General features: G+C 39.8%; 1 protein-coding gene across 13 annotated transcripts in view; it reads right to left on the bottom strand.

Moving 5' to 3' along the window:
* The window catches only part of RUNX1T1 (RUNX1 partner transcriptional co-repressor 1), a 115,580-nt gene that overhangs the window by 80,248 nt on the left and 11,703 nt on the right, over positions 1-23,629 (bottom strand). For 2 of the 13 annotated variants that reach the window (XM_075141497.1, XM_075141500.1), the window contains exon 2: positions 14,660-14,832. The exons of 7 other annotated variants lie outside the window; for them this stretch is intronic. In XM_075141497.1, coding sequence (XP_074997598.1) covers positions 14,660-14,747 — 88 coding nt within the window. In that variant the 5' untranslated portion in view covers positions 14,748-14,832. Of the gene's footprint in view, positions 1-14,659; positions 14,836-20,170; positions 20,254-23,629 lie in introns of those variants that run through there. 4 more of the 13 variants (XM_075141496.1, XM_075141498.1, XM_075141499.1 and 1 more) reach the window with 3 other exon arrangements.

The following is a 23,629-nucleotide window of genomic DNA, read 5'->3' as shown; positions in this document are numbered from 1 at the left end:
AACAAAATCTTCCCTGTAAAGCTTTTTCAAAAGCTAAACAATCATGTCCTCCCAATTTCCGATTTTGCACACCCCTTAAATGTTTATCCTTCACATGAATAACGTATGCCTGGCTAGGTTCAATGCACTCTTCCCTATTAAGCTTTAATGGACACCATGATACATAAAACTACAAGTCTTTGTTACAGTGCTTTATCTAAAGCTGGCTATTTTCTTCTCAGCAGTCCCTCTTTAGTCCTTTGTAAAACATCCTTGCCTCTTAGGAGAAACATATGCCTGACTCACATGCCTTCTGTAGCACATATAGCCTCGCACAAAATTCCAGGCACAAGAAAAAATATCTTCTTTTTAAAACTCTCCTCCCATTTAGCACTTGCAAAAGCTTCTCCCTTTAGTAACGAATATTTCTTTAGCAATTAGCACGTAGGTCCTGGTTTTGACTTTGCCCTTGCAGTATACATTTAAACCATATAGCACGGCAGCGATACTCAGTCAGATCTTCAGGAGCTGCATTCTTGTCAGTACAAGACTCATCCTTTTGTACTTATTTATGCATCCCCCTGATTTTCGTTATGCCATCTTCTGCCTCTACTACGTGAAACAACTCTGCTTTCAGGCCTTCCTCTTCCTTCCTCTAGCTGCCACAGAGCCTGATAAAGATCTAGTTAGGAAAAGGACACACATGCGAAATTAAGCAAAAAATAACAACCCTTCCAATATCCGGACTGAGCTCATGAATATTTCTCACTTAAAGTAAATGAGTCACTTAATTTACTGATAGTTCCACAGTAACTTTTTAAACGCTATCGAAGTGCCACCCTTAAGCTTCACTTAAATAGGAGAGAGACTCCAAACACAGGACTGGCAAATTCAAGACGATGCAAGAAGCAAAAGGAGCAGCTCCCCTCGCCCCAGTAAACACCCCCGCACTAACAATGTAACGCGTCTGCTACTCGAAGCAGGTCTTTTCTTCATCTTCATCTGATATCTACTGTAATGAAGTTCTCTGTAATGGATTTCTGAGTGTCGGAGAGCCCAAGAGAAACACCGAAACATGAAAACGTTTTCATGACACACCGCTTTCACGAAGAGGGGGAAAAGCGGAGGGGGGAAAGGGAGAGAGCAACAAGCAAAGTCTGCGCCACAGAGGCCTTTAAAGAATTTACCATTCTTTTTGTTTTATTATTTGATGCACTATTTAAAACCAGTCAGTTAGTATTATATTTGTTGTGTTTTCTTTTTTAATGCTGTACTCTACGTGAAAGGAAAAACATTTTCACAGTTGGAAATGCAACCTTTCATCAACATAGATGCAGCCTAAATCAGCTTCAGAGTAGAAAGTAATGTGTCAAAGGTACGACGCATTTTAATAAAACCGAACAACATTCACTCTTAAAAGTAGGTCTTAATATCAGTACATTGTAAATCCACAGACCACAGCTCACGAAATTGAACTTCCATATGCTATGTGATTATGCATCTTTTTTCTGTGTGTAAAAAGCCTTTTTAAGCTGTTATCTGACTACAGTAATTGCCATTTAAATTGATCCACGTCAACAAAACCTGGATCCCTGGAGATTCTCACCTAGAAGTCTGCTCGTGGAAGGGGCTAACAGAATGCCTGTGCATCTGAGACTACTTCAGCATTTTCTCAAGCAGCCAGCTGCATGAATAGTTTTTCCCTCTCATTATTTAATACACTGAGGCAGGCTGCAACCCATTTGGCAGTCCTCCCTGAATAAATATCTGTGGATATTTATTCGCTTTCCCCACCCCACCCCCATTTTTAATGCAGTCACTTAAAGCTTGCCCTACCAGGTTTTGCACCAGGTCTGAAATTTTAGGAAGCCAAGCAAAGGTGGACAGCCCATTCTGTAAAACGGTTTTATTCTCCGCTAAGAAAGGAAAGGCAGTGGTTTTAACATATGAACAATTCTGCTGTATCAAAAGAGTCAGTATTATGCGTAATACCAAAATGAAAGAGATACAAAGAGAGTGAAAAATCCAGAAGATAATCTTCAGCCAGTTTCTTTATGGTGCAAGTTACGCTACACCTTCCTGGGTGGGAATCAGCTCTTTCTCTGACAATCATTCAAAACACTTTACAAAATAATTTTAAATAATCCTCTACAACTCTTAATTTGAGAATGGGTAAAGAAGGCAAAACAGCCTCCATATTCATATATTTGAAGAGGAAGAAAGAAGATTCTTATGCAGTGGATGATATAAGGTCGCTAAGACGTGGGCCTGATGGAAAAGAGAAATTCCAAATGATCACCATTTAAAAGTACAGAGATTGCCTTTTGCACAAACCTAGTTTAATAACAGGGACTGGGAGTCCACTGAAACGCATCTGTAGTTAATGAAAGCTCTCTATTAACAGTGAAGGAAGAATTTAACTCAAAGCTTTTCTGTAGGACTTCTCAACTTCCCGCTCTACTTATAGCAGACTGTTGTGATACATTGTGACTTCACACAGTGGGTATTAAGTGAGTTAATTCAAAGGAGCTGAAACCTCATTGATCCTAATTGAAAGCAATACACCCAACCAAATAGTTTTCTACCCCATCTGCTCTGGCCTGCCACCAGCTATTCAATACAAGAGAATTAATAGTTTCAGATATTCTAACCGACCCAATAAAAGCACTCATTTAAGCAGGACTGCATTAACAAAGTGAAAAACCAAGGGCAAAATGGGTTCAAATGGAGCATTTTACTCCTAGTTGGCTTTAACAAAGCTGAATAATGCTTATTCTGACTTTTTATGTGCAAGACTTGATAAACTGAATGAGAAGGCACTCAATGATCAGTCAACGAGCATTGATGAATGGTCATTAGGACCCCCCCAATCTCAGGGAAGGCCATTCCACAAAGTGGCACACCAGCTTGAAAGGGCGGACTCACTAATGTCCAGATTTCCCCGCTTGCTTGTTCCACTTTCACTTTCAGACCACTGGCCACCAAATGAGGCTGACATATTGGAAAATAATCTTTTATGGGCGAGTGGTAAATAAAAATGGAGGCATTAGCTGGGCTTTCAAATTCAAATCTGCTAGTTTTGTCAGCCCCCAAACGTTTTGATTTTCCACCCAGCTGGAAGCTATTAGTGTTTTCTTAAGGCATCCCACTGACAGGGCAAACCCACCTAATGTGTGAGCTGTAGAGCTGATGGGGGGGACAGGGGATGACCACTTCTGGATGCTTTCTGAACTTTATTCAGTTGATTGTCCAACCAAAGTAGAGTAAAGGCAACACCTTCAGGAGAAGCTCACTAATTTCTTGCTGCCCGGTGTCTCCTATCACCTGGTGCAATAGTAGTCCACCTAGGACTGCCATGGGTACCCTCAGTGCGACTTTTTCCATGACATTGTACCTAGCCTCCCTTGTTTTTACTGCACTACCACAAAAGAGCTCAAGCTATTCAAGAAAGGCACTTCATAAACTTCTAATCCTTTGCTTGGAAACGGAATTAAAATATTCCAATAAGATATGTGCTTATCTGTTAGCAGTAGCTCTTAATGCACGCAACACAAAACATTTGCCAGATAACACTAAACATTTCCCTAAGCATTTCCTTATTGGCAAGGTTTTCTGGACTTCTAAAAAAAAGACAAATGGGACTCTTAAAACATACATAGCTCTGTGAAACACAGACTAATTGAGATTACCTACACAAATAGTTGAAAGCTAGAGTCACCCAGCTGGGAAGAAATATTCTTGGTTGTCCAAGAGAAACTGTTCATCATGTTACCTCTAGTACTGGATTAAATTCATCGGAGGTGAGAAAGCATTCATCTCTTTTTTCAGTTAAGAAAACATAAAAGTCATATTATTTCAAAGGGATAATCAGAAATTAGTCCTCTAAAGAGGATTTCAAATCATCTGTTAAGAAAAGGCAACCTTTTGGGTCAGGCTTGGCAACCTAGATTGCTTATTGCTTTTTGATCAAAAAAGAACCAAAAAAATTCATTCTTGTTACATGTTGCCAGAAATCCCAGTGGCATTTCAGGTGTATTTCAGTTTTTAAAAAAATGAAAATATACATAAATACCTATCATAAGAGAAGAATTGTTCCATCAAAAATTAATTGACTCGGAATGGGAGGGCCAACAAAGGCTTCAGGTCTTAAAGAACACACGCTCTTATAGGGTAAAATGCGCATTTTAGTTACAACACTCAAGTGGACAAACTCATATCTATGTACCTGGTTTGGTGTCTATTTCTTTCACTTGATCTGGGCTAAACCAGGTTTTGCCTTGCATTTTTTATTAAATACAGTATTTTCTATAATGTGGGTAAATTAGAATTGACTGTTAATTTCTATCATCATGCGGATTCAAAGGAAATTACCACACCATCTGAGCATAGACATCACTGAAGCACTTTAGAAAATTTGATATTGATTTGATATTATTTCTGAAAGGACACAAGAAAATACCAAAGATGCTGTTTCACTGACAGGAGAAAGAACACATTCAGTGTGTTCTGGAGAAGCCTGGGCAAGAAGATCTGGTCCTGCTGAACTAGGGTCATATTTTAAGATCCAAAAAGGAGAAAAGAAGAAAGAAAAAAAAAAAAGAAAAGAAAAAAAGAGGTTTCAAGCTATCAGTTGCTTTTTGACTTGAAGCTCAGAGTGTTTGCTCGTTTAACATGGGTAGGGAAACTCCTCCTGCTGTAGTATATTAACCCTAGTTTTGACCTCTAATCGATGTCTTTTCAATGCATAGGATTTTCATAATAAAGATAATGTGAGAGCATATTTGTGTGAAAGCGTATCTACCACTAGCCATAAATTCGAGCCTTGCATTTTTCTTTGTAACATGTCAATATTTGTGACACTAACTAAACATATTTTATTCATTTGACAAGGACTGTTACATTATATTGAAAACTTTTGTTTCAATGTCACCACCTCCCCGTTTTGACTGATGGCGAGTTAGTTTTGTTAAAACGCAAGGGGTGATAGCGTATGCTCCAGTGAACTTTCCCTCCTCTCAGCACCAGAGACAAAAACCTGCAGCTCTGCTCTGTGCTGGCAGCCATCTGGCCAGCTTTCTCTCAATGCCTGCCCCACACCACACTGCAGGCAAAATTTCAGGGCTCTAGAGCTCTGTGGAGCTATTCATGACATACCAATTTCACATTTTCTGCTTGTACGCTTGCAACAATAAATGCTAATGAGGACTATGAATGACATTTTTAAAGACAATAAAAAGGTCTCCAAATCCCTTGCATATGGAGACACTATTTTCTAAACTTCACCTTCTGTTAGGGAGCCATTACACTCTAAAGGAAAAAAATAACCTAAGGAGAACAATGAGATGATCAAAGCATAACCGAGTCCTTACGAATTCCAAAGAAAACAATGTTTGCAAAGCTAGCTTAATGACAGACAGATTTTATGCCGATGTACAGCAGTAACACTTCAGCGCAGGAACTCTCTTTTTCAATAGCACTGCTACTTCTCATCAGGGGGGCTCACAAATTGGCAGAGGGAGCCATAGCAAATCCTCGATTTCACTGATCACGTATAACCCCACAAGCCATAGATCTGGACTTTTTAATTACTAATCTCTAGATGAGTCCAAGAGTAAACTGCTATCATTAATTGATTTGGAATGCCATGCTTTCGAAGAGATTACTGTACTGACCAAGTGTGGCCAAGAGAAATATCTAATTTTAATGTTTTCTTTCCCCAAATCTGCCTTTTGCAATGCTATTGCTACTCAAAAAAAAAAAAAAAAAGTTGCCTTCACTCTTGGTACTGTGTTTTATACTTAATTAAAGACAGCTTCCCCTTATTAGCAAGGATTAAAAACATTTTCAGGAAAATCCACCAGGTGGAGCAAATACACAGCAATACAAAACATTTATTTATGCTCGTACTGCCATTTTCAACAGGGAAAAAATGTTTTATATGGAAATATTCTTACCTCTTGACCTCCCTTCTTCACCCTTTTGTCATATATTGATCAATATGTACTTATTTACTACATTTATAATGGTACAAAAGCTTTGTTCAAAGGGGCCTCGATACAAAGCTATTGTTGCTGATGAGATTCAATACAAATTTGCAAACCACAATAGTCATCAGATGTATAAGGGAAACTGAAGAATAATATTAGTCAATGTGTATATATATATTCAACAATATGAGGATAACATCGTGCTTACAAAACAAACTGACAAGCATTCAGAAAATAAAGCTTAGTCTTACATCAGACAGCAAAATCTTTACACTGGCCTCCACTGTAATGGGCTAGAAACCAGGCCATTCTGCATGCCTTGTTACGTGTTTATATACATGGTAGTGCCAGCAACATCACAGCAGTGCCATTGTACAGTATGTTGGTGTTTACTATTAATGCCTTTATTTTAATATGACATCTGTCAACTACCGAGTCATTTAAGAGTGCAGTGAATGAGGACTGTAAATAAATATTTGAGCATATCTAGGACAGCTAAGCATTATTTCCCCATTTAAATTATTTGCTTTCCAGGGCCAGGTGAGAAAGCCACTTTCTCATCAAATATTTTAGCTCTCCCTGATGAATGAGAAGGTCTAATGGCATAAAGGCAGGGGGGCACCTTTTTACATGACGAGAACTAAGTCCTAATAGAAAAGTGGTTATGGATGAGTCTTCTCACAGTTATAATAGGACAACCCACTGGCAGACCCTGTAATTGCTAAAATGGCAAAGCAATATTACCAAGTGAACTGCTCTAATGCAGTTCAGTGTCTGGAAACACAGCAGAATCAGTACACAGACTCATTCAACCCTTGATGATGGAAAAGCATTATCGTTTGTGAGTGACAAAGGGAAGGTACTGATTTGAGTCACAGAAATCTTTTTCTTTCCATTGTTTCCTTAGTTACACCTTCCATCACGTTTTTCTCTTACTTTTCCGTTCAGTGCCCTCTGCCTTCTCTCTGCCATCATGTCTAACCCTATGTTCTTGATTCTGGGGCCACCTCCTCACCCTGCTACACACCTCCCTTCCGCAATCCACTACATGACTGTCGCGGTTTAACCCCAGCCAGCAGCTAAGCACCACGCAGCCGCTCACTCACTCCCCGCCGGTGGGATGGGGGAGAGAATCGGAAGAGTAAAAGTGAGAAAATTCATGGGTTGAGATAGACAGTTTAATAGGTAAAGCAAAAGCCGCACATACAAGCAAAGCAAAACAAGGAATTCATTCACTGCTTCCCATGGGCAGGCAGGTGTTCAGCCATCTCCAGGAAAGCAGGGCTCCATCACGTGTAACCGTTACTTGGGAAGACAAACGCCATCACTCCGAACGTCTCCCCCTTCCTTTTTCTTCCCCCAACTTTATATGCTGAGCATGACGTCATATGGTATGGAATATCCCTTTGGTCAGTTGGGGTCAGCTGTCCCAGATGTGTCCCCTCCCAATGTCTTGTGCACCCCCAGCCTACTTGCTGGTGGGATGGGGTGAGAAGCAGAAAAGGCCTTGACTCTGTGTAAGCACTGCTCAGCAGTAACGAAAACATCCCTGTGTTATCAACACTGTTTCCAGCACAAACCCAAAACATAGCCCCATACTAGCTACTGTGAAGAAAATTAACTCTATCCCAGCCAAAACCAGCACAATGACTTGTCTCTGCTCCTGCTGCCTTGGACATTCATCCTCTCTTCCCTCTGCTAGCCCTGAAAGCTAGAAGAAGTTCCAAAATTTGAAGTTGTGAATACTACCATAAAATATTACCTGCAATTAACACATAAATGAAAGCTCAACAACCAGCACTTTAACATTGAGGGACAAACACTGTGCCAGTTAGGTTTCTGCTACAAAACTGAGCCAGAATGGGATCCACTTAATGTGCAACCCGAGGAGCACACCATGCTCCCTGGAAGCACAATGTGTTGACATAAGCTTTGTGCTTTTAGTCTGACCCAGACAAATCCCATCATAGCTAAGGAAAATTAACATACAAAATCTTTGTTTCTTTAGGAACAGGGAGGAGCCTTGAGGAACACAGGCCTTTAAATATCATTTCATTTTATCTAATTGTGTTGTACTCCGCATGGTGCTTCGTTGTAGCCATTCAGAAGAGAAGCAGGAGAAGAATGCAGAGGTGATTATGAAGTGGAATTTCATACCAAGAGCAAATTACACCACTTCACACTAGGGGAACATCTGCAAATAGCAGCAGTAAGTGTTTGGGCACAATGCAAGGTGCCAGTTTTAATAAAGCCTAAACCAGCTTGGGAACCGTTATCCACGAGAACTTTCCTTAAGCAAGGTTGTCACAGCAGAGGCTTGCAGAGGGGCCCAAAATAAATATTTTTTCAAACAGGATGCTGATTTAAAACCATTATCTCTGAGGGATTTTTGAGGTGGCAACCATGGATTAAAGGCTATCATTTTCTGCCATTTTCAAAGAGGAGCTAGACATCCGACGAGTGGGAGGAAAGACAGTGTGGTTATTGTTGTCACCACACGTCCATGGAGAACTTTCTTTTACTGTGCTGCTGGTTGAGGTAGCAATGGTTGGCTAGAGGTCATGGACAGTTCATTAGATTATGAACTCTGCAAAAAAACCATAAAGGCATGTAAAACACTGGAAGGAGGGACGCAACTTATATGACTTGTAAAGGTTTAACTAACTAATAGCGCTTTCATACAGACACATAACTTCCTTGATATGTACAAACCCTATAGGAACATGACACTGACCTCAATGCATAAACCATCTTTTTTTATCCTGTAGATACTATTTATCCATAGATAACTATGGCTTCTTTAGAGTACGACAGGATAAAGAGATTTAAAACTATATGTCTAAGTAATTCACTTTTACTTAAAGGCACCTTTACACCAGAGTAGCCTAAGGAGTTCATAATGAAGAAGGGGAGCCTGATTCTAAAGGTGAAGGATTATGTACATATTTAAGAGTTTATTAGATCACGATTATTGATCTGATACACTGCAACAGCTCTTTTGTTGCACCATCCCCCGCAAATCCTTCTTAGATGGAGGATTAGTGGCACAATAGATCATAATGACTCTTTTGGTCCCACTGCACTATCGTTGATTCCCAGCTGCGTATGCTCACTGAAGGCTACCTTCTCTTAATGAAGGGTCCCCAAAACTCTTACCTGGTAATGTTTGCATGCAAGAAGAAAAACATGCCCTTAAATCTGTATTACAAAATCCTAATGAAATATTATCAAGGAAAATATAAGTTACTGCTCAATTTCGATTTCACCTACAAAGTAGCCAAAATCATCAGCACGTGAAAATGTCCTCCAAGACTACACGCATAACTCCATGGATTGGACCGAAAGCCTTCAGCATAAAAGAAAACGAAACCATAGTTAACTTTCAGCTCTCCCTTCTCCAGTCCTACAACCACAAATATCTTTCTTGGACCAGCTTCTGCCCACAACAATAAGAGGCAATAGTTACACGCTACACTCATTTTTGCTGCAAAGCCGAATTAACTATGTTCCCTCCCTCTACTACTTGTACCTTGTGATTTTAAGTTCTGCCAGTACAACTATGAGCAGCACTGTTCTATAATGAGTATTAAAATTATCCAAATGACAGTCACATTCTTCATTTGTCATTCAAACAAGAAGTCACACTTAATTCTTCACAAATTAAAAAAAAAAAAAAAAACAAGACCTTTACCTAAATGAACATTTCAGTATTTTTCAGCGATGATCTTGAGTTTTGCATCCTGATGAAGACTTTCCATCTATGGGACAAAACCTGACTGGTGCAAAGAGCCCTGCCTCGTGCACCCGCACCTTCAGCCTGTTGAGTGACCTCAACAAACAGCAGCTACGAGGAGCAAGGACTATAACTGACCCTATCCCAATATTTTAAAATTGAACACCAAGCTGGACATCTAAGAAAATCACATGAATAACGGGAATGAAAGTGCTGATAGCTGCCACCACTGTTTTAACGGGCCATGCCAGAACAAACACTGGCTTGGTTTTATTCCATGGGATGAATAAAAACAATGTTGCCAAGCATGCTGAAAATGAAAAACTTAAAATGCTAAGTACGATGATTATGTTAGTGATTACTACAAAAAAATTTAACATTTTCATAAGTTTATTTGCTGCATAGCACAAACTCCACCTGAAAGAATTTGCTGCTCAGAAGATTTTACCTCTGACAATAAAAGGGGTCAAGCAAGGGGAGAAAGAACAATAAAGTAAAAGGAAAAAGCCGCAAATTCGGAAGCGAAAGGGTTAACATGTTCTGTTTCAGTCAGTATTATACCAATGCCAGAATTACAAGGGAAAGACTAAAAAGAGCCAATTTTTTTTTATTATTATTCTTTAAAAGAAAAAAATCAGGCCTATCTGTCACAGGGTTGTCCGGGCTGGAAGAACCGGCAGGAACCTCAAATTCCTGACCAAACCCTCTTCCACACAATGCCTCCTGAATGGAAGGAACCCAGGCCCGGCAGAGATAGCCCGCTGTCAGGAACCAGTCCTGACGTTTGCGGACAGACGGGGCTGGCCTCGCAGGATGTCAGAGCAGCAAACTGCTGTTCGAGATACTGGGTTTTCACACACTCCCAGCCTGGATGTTTTGCTCTTCAGGTAATTAAACAAGGAAACGGGGCTGATGTGTACGAGTCTGACCCCTGCGCCGCGGCTCCGCGGTTCTGCATATCAACTTCCGCACCAACCGCCCGGAGCATCAACAGAGTCCTCTGCTCCCGCTCTCCGCCTCTCCCGCTCCCGACACCAAGCTCTAAAACAAATCCTCCTGGAAATATCTGCTGCTGTCTAGTCCTTTTTTTTTTTTTTTCTTCTCTATTTAAGAAGGACTAAATTACTTGCTCTGTTCCACATGCCTTGCTGCTTTCTCATAAAAAGAAGGAAAAAAGGAAAGAAACGGGTACTTTCGGGTAGCTGTTCTTCAGCCAGCCAGTCAAAATGTTAAATATCTGGGGGAGGGGAGGAACAGACAGAAAGATGAGGCAAGGGATTCCCTAATTAATGCTTACTTTAAAGTCATCACTAAAAATGAAAAGTATTTCCCATTCGTCCAACCAACTGACAGGCATTCACTTATTTAGAAATAAAATTATTCTGATTTAGGCATTATTAAGGAGTCTTTGTCTTGCAAGAGGACATAAATCATAGAACCGGGCATTAGAAAAATCGACCAGTGTTTTCTCTCTCTTTTTCGCCAAATTTAAGAAATGGGAAAAGGCAGGTGTTACCACCTATACTCAGTGAAAACCCTAGACAGGCTGCTCTATGACTGACCTAGTTTCTACGCTCTTTAAAGGCTATTTAAACAAAAATGATTTTTAAAAAAGGTAACACATTCCTACTTCTTTCTGAAAAATCCACAGAATAGAATATTGCCTGAAAAGAGAAGAGCCCAGAAGAAAGAGGAGTACAAAAGCATGCCTGCTTGTCTGTGTTCAACACAAAGAACATTAAATGAAAACAACTGGCACGCCGCCAAATTCCTATACAGGCAAAGAGATTCAAATAAATTGATTTCACGCATCACACTGACCTGGGATCAGTGAGCAGTGGTACAATACACTCGCTGCTCCATGTGGGGCAAAGCCCATTAACGTTATCAGAGCCACAGCACATTACCAAGAAGAGGGGGAGGGCGGGGAGAGAGAACCCAAACTCTGCAAACTCAGGGAAAAAAATGACTTTGAAAAAGGAACTTCAGCTTCAGCTGGAGCGCTTGGTTTCAGTTTACTAATAAATATATCATACTGTGAGAGTTGGTCCTCTGCTCACCCCGAAGGTTTCAAAGATCGTATTTTCAAATTAAAATAAATACAAATGTCACACACACGCTCCCCTTACATTCTACTTTTAACACAGTTGTTCTCAAACTCAGTTATTCTCTGTAAATTTCCTCCCTTCGCCATCCGCCAGCGCTTTCTATAGATTATGGGTTATTTTCTTTGTACTTCAAAAGCTGGATTCCTGCCCAGGATACCCTTACTGGCACAGAAAGTAAACTGGAGAAATCGGCCACCGCTCTCAACTGGTCCAAATCAACCTGACCTACAGAGAAAAATGCCGTATTTGGAAGGCAGCAATAAAGAGGGCCCCGGTTCCCTTTGCAGCCTCCCAGGCACGCTCCTCACCACGAGGCGTTCTCTCCAAACCAGCGTGTTTCGAATTTCACTTTCTTACGACGTGTGAAGTAACCCGTGTGTGCCATGGAGTCTCTTCCTGTCATCCTGGCTTTGTTTTTCATTAAGACCTCTCACACTCCAATCAAGAGCAACGCCAGCAAGCCACAGGTGTGCGCCACATGAACAGATGAAAATCTGATTGTGAGCTGTGTAATGACAATTCGCTGTCTATAATACACTCGTCCCCTTTTGCATCTGTTATGTGTTAGAAGGGGGGGTTATTATTTCAATTGTACCCTTTAAGATACATAGGTAAGCCAACAATTGTTACAAAGATAAAAAAGGAACCCAAGAAAAGAAGACGTTGCAATAGCAAAACAAAGATGAGGATGCTTGAAAGGGATCACATAAGCATGGGTAGCCTAATACAAGAGGTCGCTGCTTCAAGGAGGTGATAGACTCAAACACCTTTTATTTTGCCTTTTATTCCATTTTGGTTTCAAATAGCAAGTCAAATCTTCTTGGGCACATCAAAGTCCATATTAAGTTAAGCTGTAAGAGTGTTGGCCTCAGCTGTAAGAGTGTTGGCCTCATCTCTAATCACTCATCCAAATTTCAATGTGAAGCTTCTTGGCCATTTAAGACTAAAATTTTTGAACGTGTGACAAACATACATCCAGATGTAGGGACCTTATCCAGTCACCTCATTCCAAGTAAATGTCAAAATGGGAATGCCCAAAGATCTAACAATTGCTTACCATCACTGATCACTCTCTTTTATAAAGAGCTACAAAGCAGTTTTGGTGAAAACTATACAATATCGTTAACTCTGTAAGTTGTGTTATAGAGAGGATGTGTTTGTTTTGGTATACACTGATAGGACTGCACAGGAAAGGAAATCGTTTAGTATACAGCAACTTCACAATGGTAGAGATGCGCCTGCACCCAGGTGATACAGGCAGCCTGACCCGGCCAACGGTTGACAAGACGGGTAACATATGCTGTTCCCTCCCATTTGTGAATATTTCAGTAGTACAGCCAGATCATTTGGACTTTAGAAGTGAATTTTAATCATATTCATTCCCTCTTTCTATAAAAATGAAAAGCGTTAGAAAACATGCCCTCCTCCTAAGTTGTAGGAAATTCCCATTATCTTGCACGTGCTCTGACAGCAATAAACCACAATAAGCTTCCCATTAGTATTCCAGCACTGCATGCTTCAGGCATGAAATCTTTACTTTTACATTTATTTATTTTTAAAATCCTTTATGAAGACCCATATGGCAAAAGAAACCAACCAACCACCACCTGTACCGGGTACACTTGCACTTCAAAAAATAGACTGTATATAGAAAAAAGGAGAACTAGTCAGAAGCTATACACTGTTAAATTAACAAAATAAAAATGCAAGAAGAAACCCTGCTAAGACTATTCATTCCGCTTGTGTACAGGAAGGTCCCGGAGAAACATTTACTTGTTTTAAACGGAGCTAGGAACTCGAATTAGAATGCAAATTCATTTTTAATAGGATTTAATTTTTTAAAAGTATGTTCACACTGGTGCACAAAACCGCAGCCCCGGCCCCTTGCCATGATGCGATGCGCAGAGCCTTCTGCTGGCTCCCTCAGCTGTGCTCCATCTCCTTTCCACACCCCACAGACAGAGCAGCGTGGGCCGTGGAGAAGACGGCGTCTTGGGTGGGGAGACAAGTGATATGATCAAGGCTTAGCTGCCTTCAAAACTGAACAGGGCATAGCCCAGGGTACTCAGACACTCTTCATTTTATTTTGGTATCAAACTCTATCAAAGTTACGGCATAGGCGAAATGGTCCAACACTGAGAAAGAAAGTATCAGAGTGTTGGAAAGCACTTAAAAGCAGTTTAGTAGTTTCTTGCCATCTAGACACACAATTTTAGGGGAAAAAATGTAGTTACAGTAAAGACAGGAATGACAGTCATAGGTTATCTATCAGTTTAGTTCTGCCACAGCAGATGTACTTTTCCAGTATGGTAAAAATCTTTGCACACAAGAAACAGAAATATCCATTCTCAGTATCATCTCAATCAAATTTATTACAGATTCCCAATGCAATGAGTTTACCAGAGGCTTCCTCTAAATTACAAACACAACCATTTTGCCAATGTGATTACAACTGTCCCTTAACCTGGTTGCAGATATTGTTACAATTTATGGTTCAGGAAACTGAACTTCATTATTTTCACAGCCCAGCCAAGTAATATTTACATGCGAGATAAAGAGCACCTATGTCATCAAAAACACAAAAAACACAGTTAAACAATTTCACATATATGTATTTTTAAGCTAAGGAAGATTTTAGAAAAGTCATCACTTAGGGATTTTATTGTTATGCTGTACTCTTTTTCAGTGATATTAAAATGAAGACACCACCTTCATTGATTTAAGCAGACTCTTTGGAGGCTAAAGGGAAAGATTTCTTTTTTAATTACAGTTTAGAAGGCAAGGTACAGTCATTAAAAATAACTTCTAAAAGGTATGCACATTACAAAATCAAATATTTTTCTGTTCCTTACCTTGACAAAATTCAAAGTTCCCTTTTTTCCGGCAGTCACCTATCACTAAACTCAGTGCTCTCCAAGTGTTTCTTTTGACAGATATCATTCTCCACCAATCGCTCTGCTAATTTCCTCTTTCCTTTTCTGACTGGGACAGATATTATGTTCACCAGCCCAGAGATCAATCTTTTCTACTGACAACAACAAATGAAAGAAAGGAGAAAAAAAAAAAAAAAAAAAAAGAAGAAGAAGAAGCACATATCACAGCCAGTTTGAAGCACCACACCCCTTCATTTGCATGATAATAGCAGTCTTTTAAATAAAAAGGGAAGACAGAAACGCTATCATTCTAGATCAATTACCCACATATTCTTAGTAAATATAAGGCAGTACTTTAAAACTGTATTAATTCTTCAACAAAGGCTGTTTCATAAGTTGCTCATTTAAAATAGTTGACATATAGAGGGCAACAAAGTAAGGGCAGCCTGTATTCTACCATGAAAACACCTATTAACTAATTCTGTAAAAATGCTTGGGTTTAAATACATTCTTATAATATAAAATATTACATACTTTACCTGGTTCAACAGAAGCTCTAGAGAATAATTTATTAAACATGCATGGTTTGCTTAAAAATAGAGACCTTGCAATTACACATTGCTATACTAATTTGGATTTGTATGTCATAACAGCAAACATTTAAACAAAGGGAGATCAAAAAGCTATTGATATATTTACAAATCATCCTCCCACTTTTGAAAAGGCAATTTCCCTCCCACTCCAACACCTACAAAAACTGTTTATTTGGGTTACACAAATACTTTGTCATTCGTATGAGTCTGTATTACAGCGTTGTCAGTTTTTCCAAGACATTAATATGCTTCTCAGGGGTTTGTAATTATGTCAAGGCAGAAAGATTTTCAGAGCCAGGCACACACAGTTATGTACATGCTTCAATCTGCATCCACTATTCAGGTATTTCGGGACATAAAGTTAAGCATGCATAAGGATGTGGTCGCGGCTGCATGCATCTAACCGAGAACCCAGCCCCAACCCTCTCCTGGACCAAATCTTACTGCAAAAAAATGTATCGCCCAAGGGCATTTGCAAAAGATCACATTTGTGTTTGTGCTAGAAACTGCAATCTTTCCCACAAACAAGCACCCTCCTCAAATCAAAACAAACCTTCCCAAGTTAAAGTTAAGGTTACAGAACAAAGGAGTTCACCGCTCAAAGTCCTTTCTTTCCCGTGTTCGTGGTCGGACATTCCCCCGCAGACCTGACACAAGCCAAAATTCTATTGATTTCAGTGAAAACGAGAGGCATGTAAGGACTGCAGGACTCTACCCAGGATTTGGCAATTGTGAAGCCTTCAATATGACACAACCACCTTTGGCATTTGGAAAACAATCTCCAAAACGTGGTTAGGACTCCCCAACTTGGGTGCTATAACTACTGTTCTAAAATGATTTTTATTTTGTATGAAATTCTCTAGCTGTCACCATGTTCTCATTTAGGCAATAAATTTACCTTTCAGTTGGGCCTTATCACAAATTGTGTATTTTTCAATCGTCCAAGACTTTTGCATAACACTTTACATTTCCATAAATGCATACAACATTTCCTAAATTGTTGTTATTGTTTGATCTGATTTTTATGGCCATAAACTCATGCCCCTACCAAAACTGAAAAATCCTTCACTGACCAAGTCGCCCTATTAATTTCACTGAGATCATTTAAACATTAAGTTTTCTACCGAGTGACGATAGCACAATCTGGTTGAAATATGGACTTACAGTGGAACATTAAATTAACATCATATTTTGGATTCAGAATTACACACAGCAGCCATCTGTAAAGATGTATTCATGTTTTGATAACCTTTACTAATTTGGACACTAGAAATAATTATGATCAAATATCTTAAATTATGTAACATATAACAATTCAATATTTGTGTCTGCTGAATAACATACTCCTTTTTCATGGCTGGTGAAAGATTTTTAAACCTCTTACTGTAAAAAAAAGTTCTTACTCAAAAAAATAAAGAATCCATCTGTCGTCCACTTTACAATAAAGACATCACTTTAACTTACTACTCTTCCTTTGTTTCAGCCCCATGTTCATTTTCTCTATATGCCACATTTTCCAAAGTGATGGATGCATTCTGCTATACTCATTCTATGCTAATCTTCTTTTTTAAATTTATTTTTGCCTCCTGAATTGTAAACTGCTGCTGTTGTTCGAATGTACATGCAAAATTGTCTAAAGTCTGAACTTCCCTGAAAGTAGAATGCCTCAAACAATTTGTAGTCTTACAAGAGTGTTATAAAAAAGGATCAACATGTTGTATTACCATGGAAATTTTGAAAAACATACTTTCCCAAACAAATATTACTTTTTCTCAATGGTATGAAGTAATGAAAACCACATGTGTAAATCTGCGATCCGTGCAGTAGTTCAAGCTGCAGCTAATAGAAAATACAGAGAGTGAACTCTGCCATATAAAGGATTCTTGTTACAGAAATATAATGTGAAAACCAGATGCAGACAGAAAACCTTAATCACAGATGGGAATGTAATCACTGGCATACAGAATACTTTTTTGATCAATCTCAACCATATGAGAAATGTATTTATTTTCTAAGGAATGCAATAACTCGAGAGAGTCTTCTATTTGAATTCAGTTAACCTCATATTCACAGTGCTTTTATCTTATATGTGGAGAGAAGGGGGATATAACCTGAGCCAAGATTTTTAGAAGAGCCATTGGCCCTGGCAAATCATTCTTGTATCAGCTTATCTTTCAAGGAATTAATAGGATGTAAAGACTACAAATATCAGGATCAGCCTCAAAAGAAATCAACCATTATTGTACTTCTTAGTTACTGCCAGAAATCCCTTCATCACCTAAGCACTTCTCCGGTTAAACTTTTCCCTTAATATGTGGTTCTTCAGAAGTACAACGCTAAGAGCACACTGTTGCACTGAAGTTCTGCAAAGGAGAACTGGAGTCCTACACCAAAGAATCTCCCTACTCCTTTATAAAAGCTGAAGAGTCATCGGTTCAAAACTAAGTTTACTTTGGGCTTCCTCCTAACTGCTGGAAGTCCTAGTGAATGCCCTCCACCCACACAGCCCGTGGGTGTCAGCGGGAAACAAAGGACCGCCAGCACACTGCAGCTATCCAGTTACATCAAGTGTCTAAAAGGCCGATTGCCTTCTACCAACTACCCAGACCAAGGTAGGACCAAGATAACTCCTGCCAGTTTTCATTGCTGGTGACATTTCTGCTCAACTCTTAAGAGATGGAAATACTACACTAGTAGTAAACTCCTCACGTAAAATATGGAAATTGCCATTAAAATCTGAAAATCGGGTTCAGAATTCAGGCCATCGATATGCTACCAGCAGGACCTACTGACGCTGTTACAAAGGCTCAGCATCTTGAAGCAACCACACTCCTACAGTTCATCAGCCAATTCATGTAAGAGTTACATCTGCCTAGATAAATTTTACACCTGGTGATTGAACTGGACCATTATGTTAAACTGCAATATAAAAAAAGCTTATGCTAGAAAATAAAACTTAAGAAAGGAAAAGCATTCAGAGATGACAGATCTCCAGGCTCTTGGCACTAGCAGTGGTAGTTTACCTCCTGGCAGTCCCTGATCCCTGCTGCACCCTCCTCCTGGAGGTACCCACTCTACCCGAGGATATCGCAGCTCTTTACACAGCACTGGTTGACTGTCACAGTTCACAACTGAGCTTTTTAAGGTAACCCAAAGTTGGCATTAATTTATTTTAATAGCACTAAATAACATAAATCGCAATGATTTGGTAGCTGTTACACTGGATGGGAGAGGGAGTGACAAAAGCCTTTGATGGGCACAGGGTAGGCAGATTCTTCCTCTCTCTTAGAGCCTTTAAGTTCCATTGCCATCATCCCATTTCAGGTACCTGCAGTGAGAGGACACAGTCTCCTTAGTACCCTACCACAGAACTCCCAGCAATGGCTCATCACAGGTGTTCATCGGACTAATTCTGCTAAAGTTCCTGTAAATGTACTTCCTTAACTGAATGCCTGTACGCTAGGTGAAATTCAAAGTCAACTACCTGCTTCTTCCCTCCCGTGTTAACAACTAGCAAACCATCTGATGAAAATACTTTCATTCTACCACTGCAACAGAAGGTTTTTAAACCATCTTGTCTCTTCTGCCATTTAACTTTAAATTTCTAAGACTGCAGCATTGATAGATAGTGCAGAAGTCAACATTTAACACCAAAGTAATACGGGCTGGATATGCTTGTCTTATTTCTAAACAAGCATGCCTAGATTAATAATAAACTTTGGCCAGATATATATTTTAATTTGCATGTTTTTCATATAGCATCATCATCATGTGTGTAGAGTGCTAAAAATGGAGTGAAATCTTCCAGCTGTAAAACAGTTCCACGTGACAAAACAGAGAGAGATCCTGAAAACTCCTGCTTCGTGTCATGTGTGAGCGTGTGTGCCTGTGTCTCTTTTTCCTCTCATCTAATTTCATCTGGGAGAGACTGTCCCTAGAGGACAAGAGAAGAGAGAACCAATTATATCCAGAGGTTGGATTCTCCAAAATGAAGGCATCTGTTCCATGCCAACGACTTCCACATGGAAGAAAAACAGAACTTTGAAGGCATCTGCGTTCATGGTTGACAGTCACAGATCTTAGGGTCTACTGTAATTGCCCAGCTGCAAACATGATTTGGTTGCTGCTGTTGTCAGCTGATCTCCTTGCACTGAAAAGAAGGGAGCTTAAATAGCAAATAGCTGGATAAAAATCAGATATTCTTGCTGAATACTGACACCTCTTCCCTTCTGAAGGAGGTATTTTTCCTGGTACATCGGGTTTGATGGAAGTAAATTGCAAAGTTCGTTTTTAAACGAACATTTTACAAAATATTCTGCTTTAAAATGCTATTCTTTAAATAACATACAAGTCCCAGCACAATGTGCTCATTATTTGTTAGTATTTCAGGCTGATATTTTGTAAGAGCGATTCAGAAACCAGTATGATTCACCAGCCACATAATCCTGCAGCCCACCTTATTTAGGCAAGTAGTCTCAGTAAAACCAAGAGTACACCTGAGCAGAAGCTCAGAGTTTTCACCCAAAATGCATATGGCAGACAAATAACTCTATGATATTTATGACTCAACTCACATCACTTCCAACATGAGTGGATACTTTCCAAAAGACACTTAAAAGAAACATTACCGGTAGTTCAAAACCTGGCTTACAGCATTGGGTGCAACACTTGCAGCGAGATACTCAGCAATGCTGTGCGCCTTCACTGTTAAAAAAATCAAGCGAACAGCTAACAAGAAGCTCATCCAAAGCAGCAAGACCCTAACTGATTTTCCAAAGCACAGCACTGAGTGCCATTTAGGGATCCAAGACTACTGATGGTGCAGTTGCAACAAAGACAATTAAAACCCAACTGGCCTAGGCAGAGAATGCATTTACATTCCCCATCCTCCACTCACCAGATAAAAGCGGATCATAGTTTCCAGAAATATTTCATGCACCTCATGGGTTTTTGTAGTTTTCTTACCTAGGACTTTTATCACTAGCTTGAAAGAAAGAAGATGCCATATGTTAGGGAAATACCTTTTAATTTTTTTTTTTTTTTTAAATAGAATTCTTTGTTATTCTGCTAGATTCCAGCTGCAATCCCAAACACACTCTGGCACTCAGCCCTTCCAACCAGGTAGCCACACAGCTTAGGAAGGACAGTAACGATTCCTACGCAGTTTCCCTTGCCTGGCACATACCTCAAATTGTTATGAACGCGTGAAGTAGTGAACCTGGGGGGACACAGTAGGCCTGACACTTCCTGACCACTTCTAAATTGCCTCCAGGAAGGACAAGAGTTGGGAGCGAGGACAATTAACACAGCCACCTGCTTCCTGTGACCTCCTGGGGAGCAGACATGGCCACTGACGACTTGCAATGTCACTGAGGTCCTGCCCATCCTTCTCTTCCCAGAGAAACTATGGGATAATAGAAACAATAGTGGCCAATAATAGCTCTGTAAGAGGAGAAATTTAGGCCTGGACTTCAAAAAAAAAAAAAAAAAGGAAAAAAAAAGAAAATTAACATCAAAACTTCCTATGAATTTCATGGGAAGAGGATGGGACCAATAAATCTCAGAACCTAGAAGCAAAATTATACATTGATTCATTCTTTAAAACTACTGTAGCTGTTATTTACTGTAGCTGTACACTTCTCTGGAAATTTTTGGAGCAGGAAGCTGGCTTAAACACAGCTCTTGGGACACAGAAGTTGAGAATCCTCATCCCACAGACTCAGCGGGAACCTCTGAGAATATTATTACAGAAGGAATAAACTTTTTTTCTCTCCTTTATAAGGAATTGTTCATCAGGTAAGTCTATAATTTACAATTCAAAGAGAATTACTTACTTTAAGACCTGAGCTAGCCCACTTAAGCTTACATAAAATAATGTCATTACAGCTATATCTGGATCTAAGTCTCAGAATCGTTCCAGCAAAGTATTGTTAAGATCACAGATGTGAGATGAGAGCACAGAAAGCCTGAAGGTCCAGATCCTCAGACTGGTATTTAGACAAAGAAACACCATCTTCAATAGAACTGGGCATGTGAATACCATGGAAAATCTGAGCTCCAGCACTTCAATTCAACGTTTACAAGCTCTGCTGACCCATGGAGTTGCATTAATTTATCATGGTGCTCATGAAATGCACATAACATTCAGAAACTAGCTAGGCTATTCAGTTCAGTACGATGGTTTCCTTGCTCATCTGCAGCGTGCTTTAATACAGGTTGCAGCATGCTTTTCCAGCATTAAGTGGTTTGCCAACAAGCTTTAAAAATAATAAATAGTACAGTCATGAAACAGCTTTTGCTTAATGGTTCCTAGAACTCGGTGACTTCACTCACTAAAATCCTTTCTATAACATTACCCTTAAATACTTTTAGCAATGCCACCATTAAAATAAAATAAAAAATCATCCTGGCACTACCATCCATTGATAGCACACCCGCAGGTGCCATTATCCCTAAATTTGTTGGCAGCGTTCTCTGGCACCACTATGCTTTAATGGCTCTGGCAACAAACCCCACCTGGATGTCACTGAAAGCACTCCTTTGGAGCACTCTTCCCAAATATCCTTTGCAGCAGTATCATTCTGTCTCCTTTGTTGCATTCTAATCATCTCCTTTTCTGGCAATAGCCTCACCCTGTCTCGCTGTCAAAGCCTGAGCTGGTCTAGGGCAGTTCTCTTCTTGAACTTGTCTAATGCATGTGTGATTCAATGTTGGGATGAATTTTCCAAGGGGATTTCAGAACAGTATCTTTGCTGCTCAGGTTGGGTGGTCACTGGCATCCCAGCTTTAAAATTCATTGTATTCCATCCCAGTAACACAACGTGACCAAACCAATGGGGAAGCAACGCACGGGTACAAAACCCTATATAATTTGATGCAGAGATTGTTAAACCTTGGGGCTACCAGAAGGCACACAGAGATTTACTCAACATGCCACCCAGCCTGACATGACAGCATGAAAAACCAGCACCCTGATACTGCCGTTACAGAAGTAAACGAAACGAAAAACAGAAAATGTATTCTGGAAAACAAATAATTATGGAAAAATGTGGAGAAGTTTTGGAGGTTGGATTGGGTTTTTTTGCCCAAGCTATTTAAAATGACACCTGGGCCACAACTGAAAGGGGCACCTGTGTGGTCATCATCAGAAGTCAAAAAATGTAGTCAGTAGGTCTCCAAATAAAAGGAATCACAAAAGCAAATGGTTAGTGGTAATGACTACTACTTATGCAAATTGTGTATTAAGATCCAACAAGACAGACATACATAAGCCTCCTAGAGCTACAAAAGTAACTACAGTCTTGTACAATTTGTCATGATCCTGCAACGATCTCCCCAGATGCTTGTCCAAATTCCTGGTTTTCACTCACTGCATCAACCTGGCTTTTCATAAATAGTATCTATTTTATGATATGCCATTGCCTGCCACTGCGTGCAGACTAATTCCACTCCACTAGGTGGAGTCTTCTGTCTTTCCAGGCAGCAACCTAATTTCCGACAGAACCGATTATCCTCCGTGAACTTTGGGTATTTACTTTATTGTAAGCACCACAGTCTACCTATCTTGATGGACAGAAAAGCGGCAATGAATCAAATGCCTTCTTGAAATCACTGAAGAAATCATGAACTATTCCATGAAGATCCCACATCAGCACGTTGCAATATGGGATCATTCAGGAATATGTTGCTGTACAGCTCTGTGCAACACAACTGTGCTTTTATGACGACTAAATTCAATAAATAATACTGAGTAAAAAAAAGGTATCACTTAAAGGAGTCACCATATCACACATGCCTAAAAACTATATACAAACAAAACCAAGTTGCTAAACTAGTTTTAAATTCTTTGTGTGTATTCAGAAATATTTTTAATATCTAGGATGCCCTTCCTTTCCAGGCATCCCAAAACGCGTTAGAGAAAACGAAAGGGAGCATGAAAGGATTTCTTTCCATATTCACATTTCCATTCACAACCACTGGAGTTAAATATGGCAACTATTCAAACAGGAACAGCAAAACTGCATGCAGCATTTTTGGCAAAGAATAAGAAAAACAGAGCACTCCCATGAATGTGTTCAGAAAATTTAGATAAGAAAATCTGGATACCCTACATCCAGCTATAATCTTTCTTTTGGGGTTGGACTCCACCCCAACCCCTGTGAAAAGTACTAAAAAAAATCCCATGACCAAAGCAAAAAGCCCCTTGGTTTAAAAACTCTTCAGGCAGACAGCATCTCCACTAACACGCTATGACAGAGCATTTGCTCGGTCTCACTGGCGAGCAGAAATCTCCACGTAGGCGCCGAGCAGTAACGCGAGGCTCCTCAAGGCTCTCGCTTCCCCGGGTCAGCCGAGG

Source organism: Calonectris borealis, chromosome 2 (assembly GCF_964195595.1).
Source record: "Calonectris borealis chromosome 2, bCalBor7.hap1.2, whole genome shotgun sequence".
NCBI lineage: Eukaryota > Metazoa > Chordata > Aves > Procellariiformes > Procellariidae > Calonectris > Calonectris borealis.
This window is presented reverse-complemented; position numbering and strand designations above follow the sequence as displayed.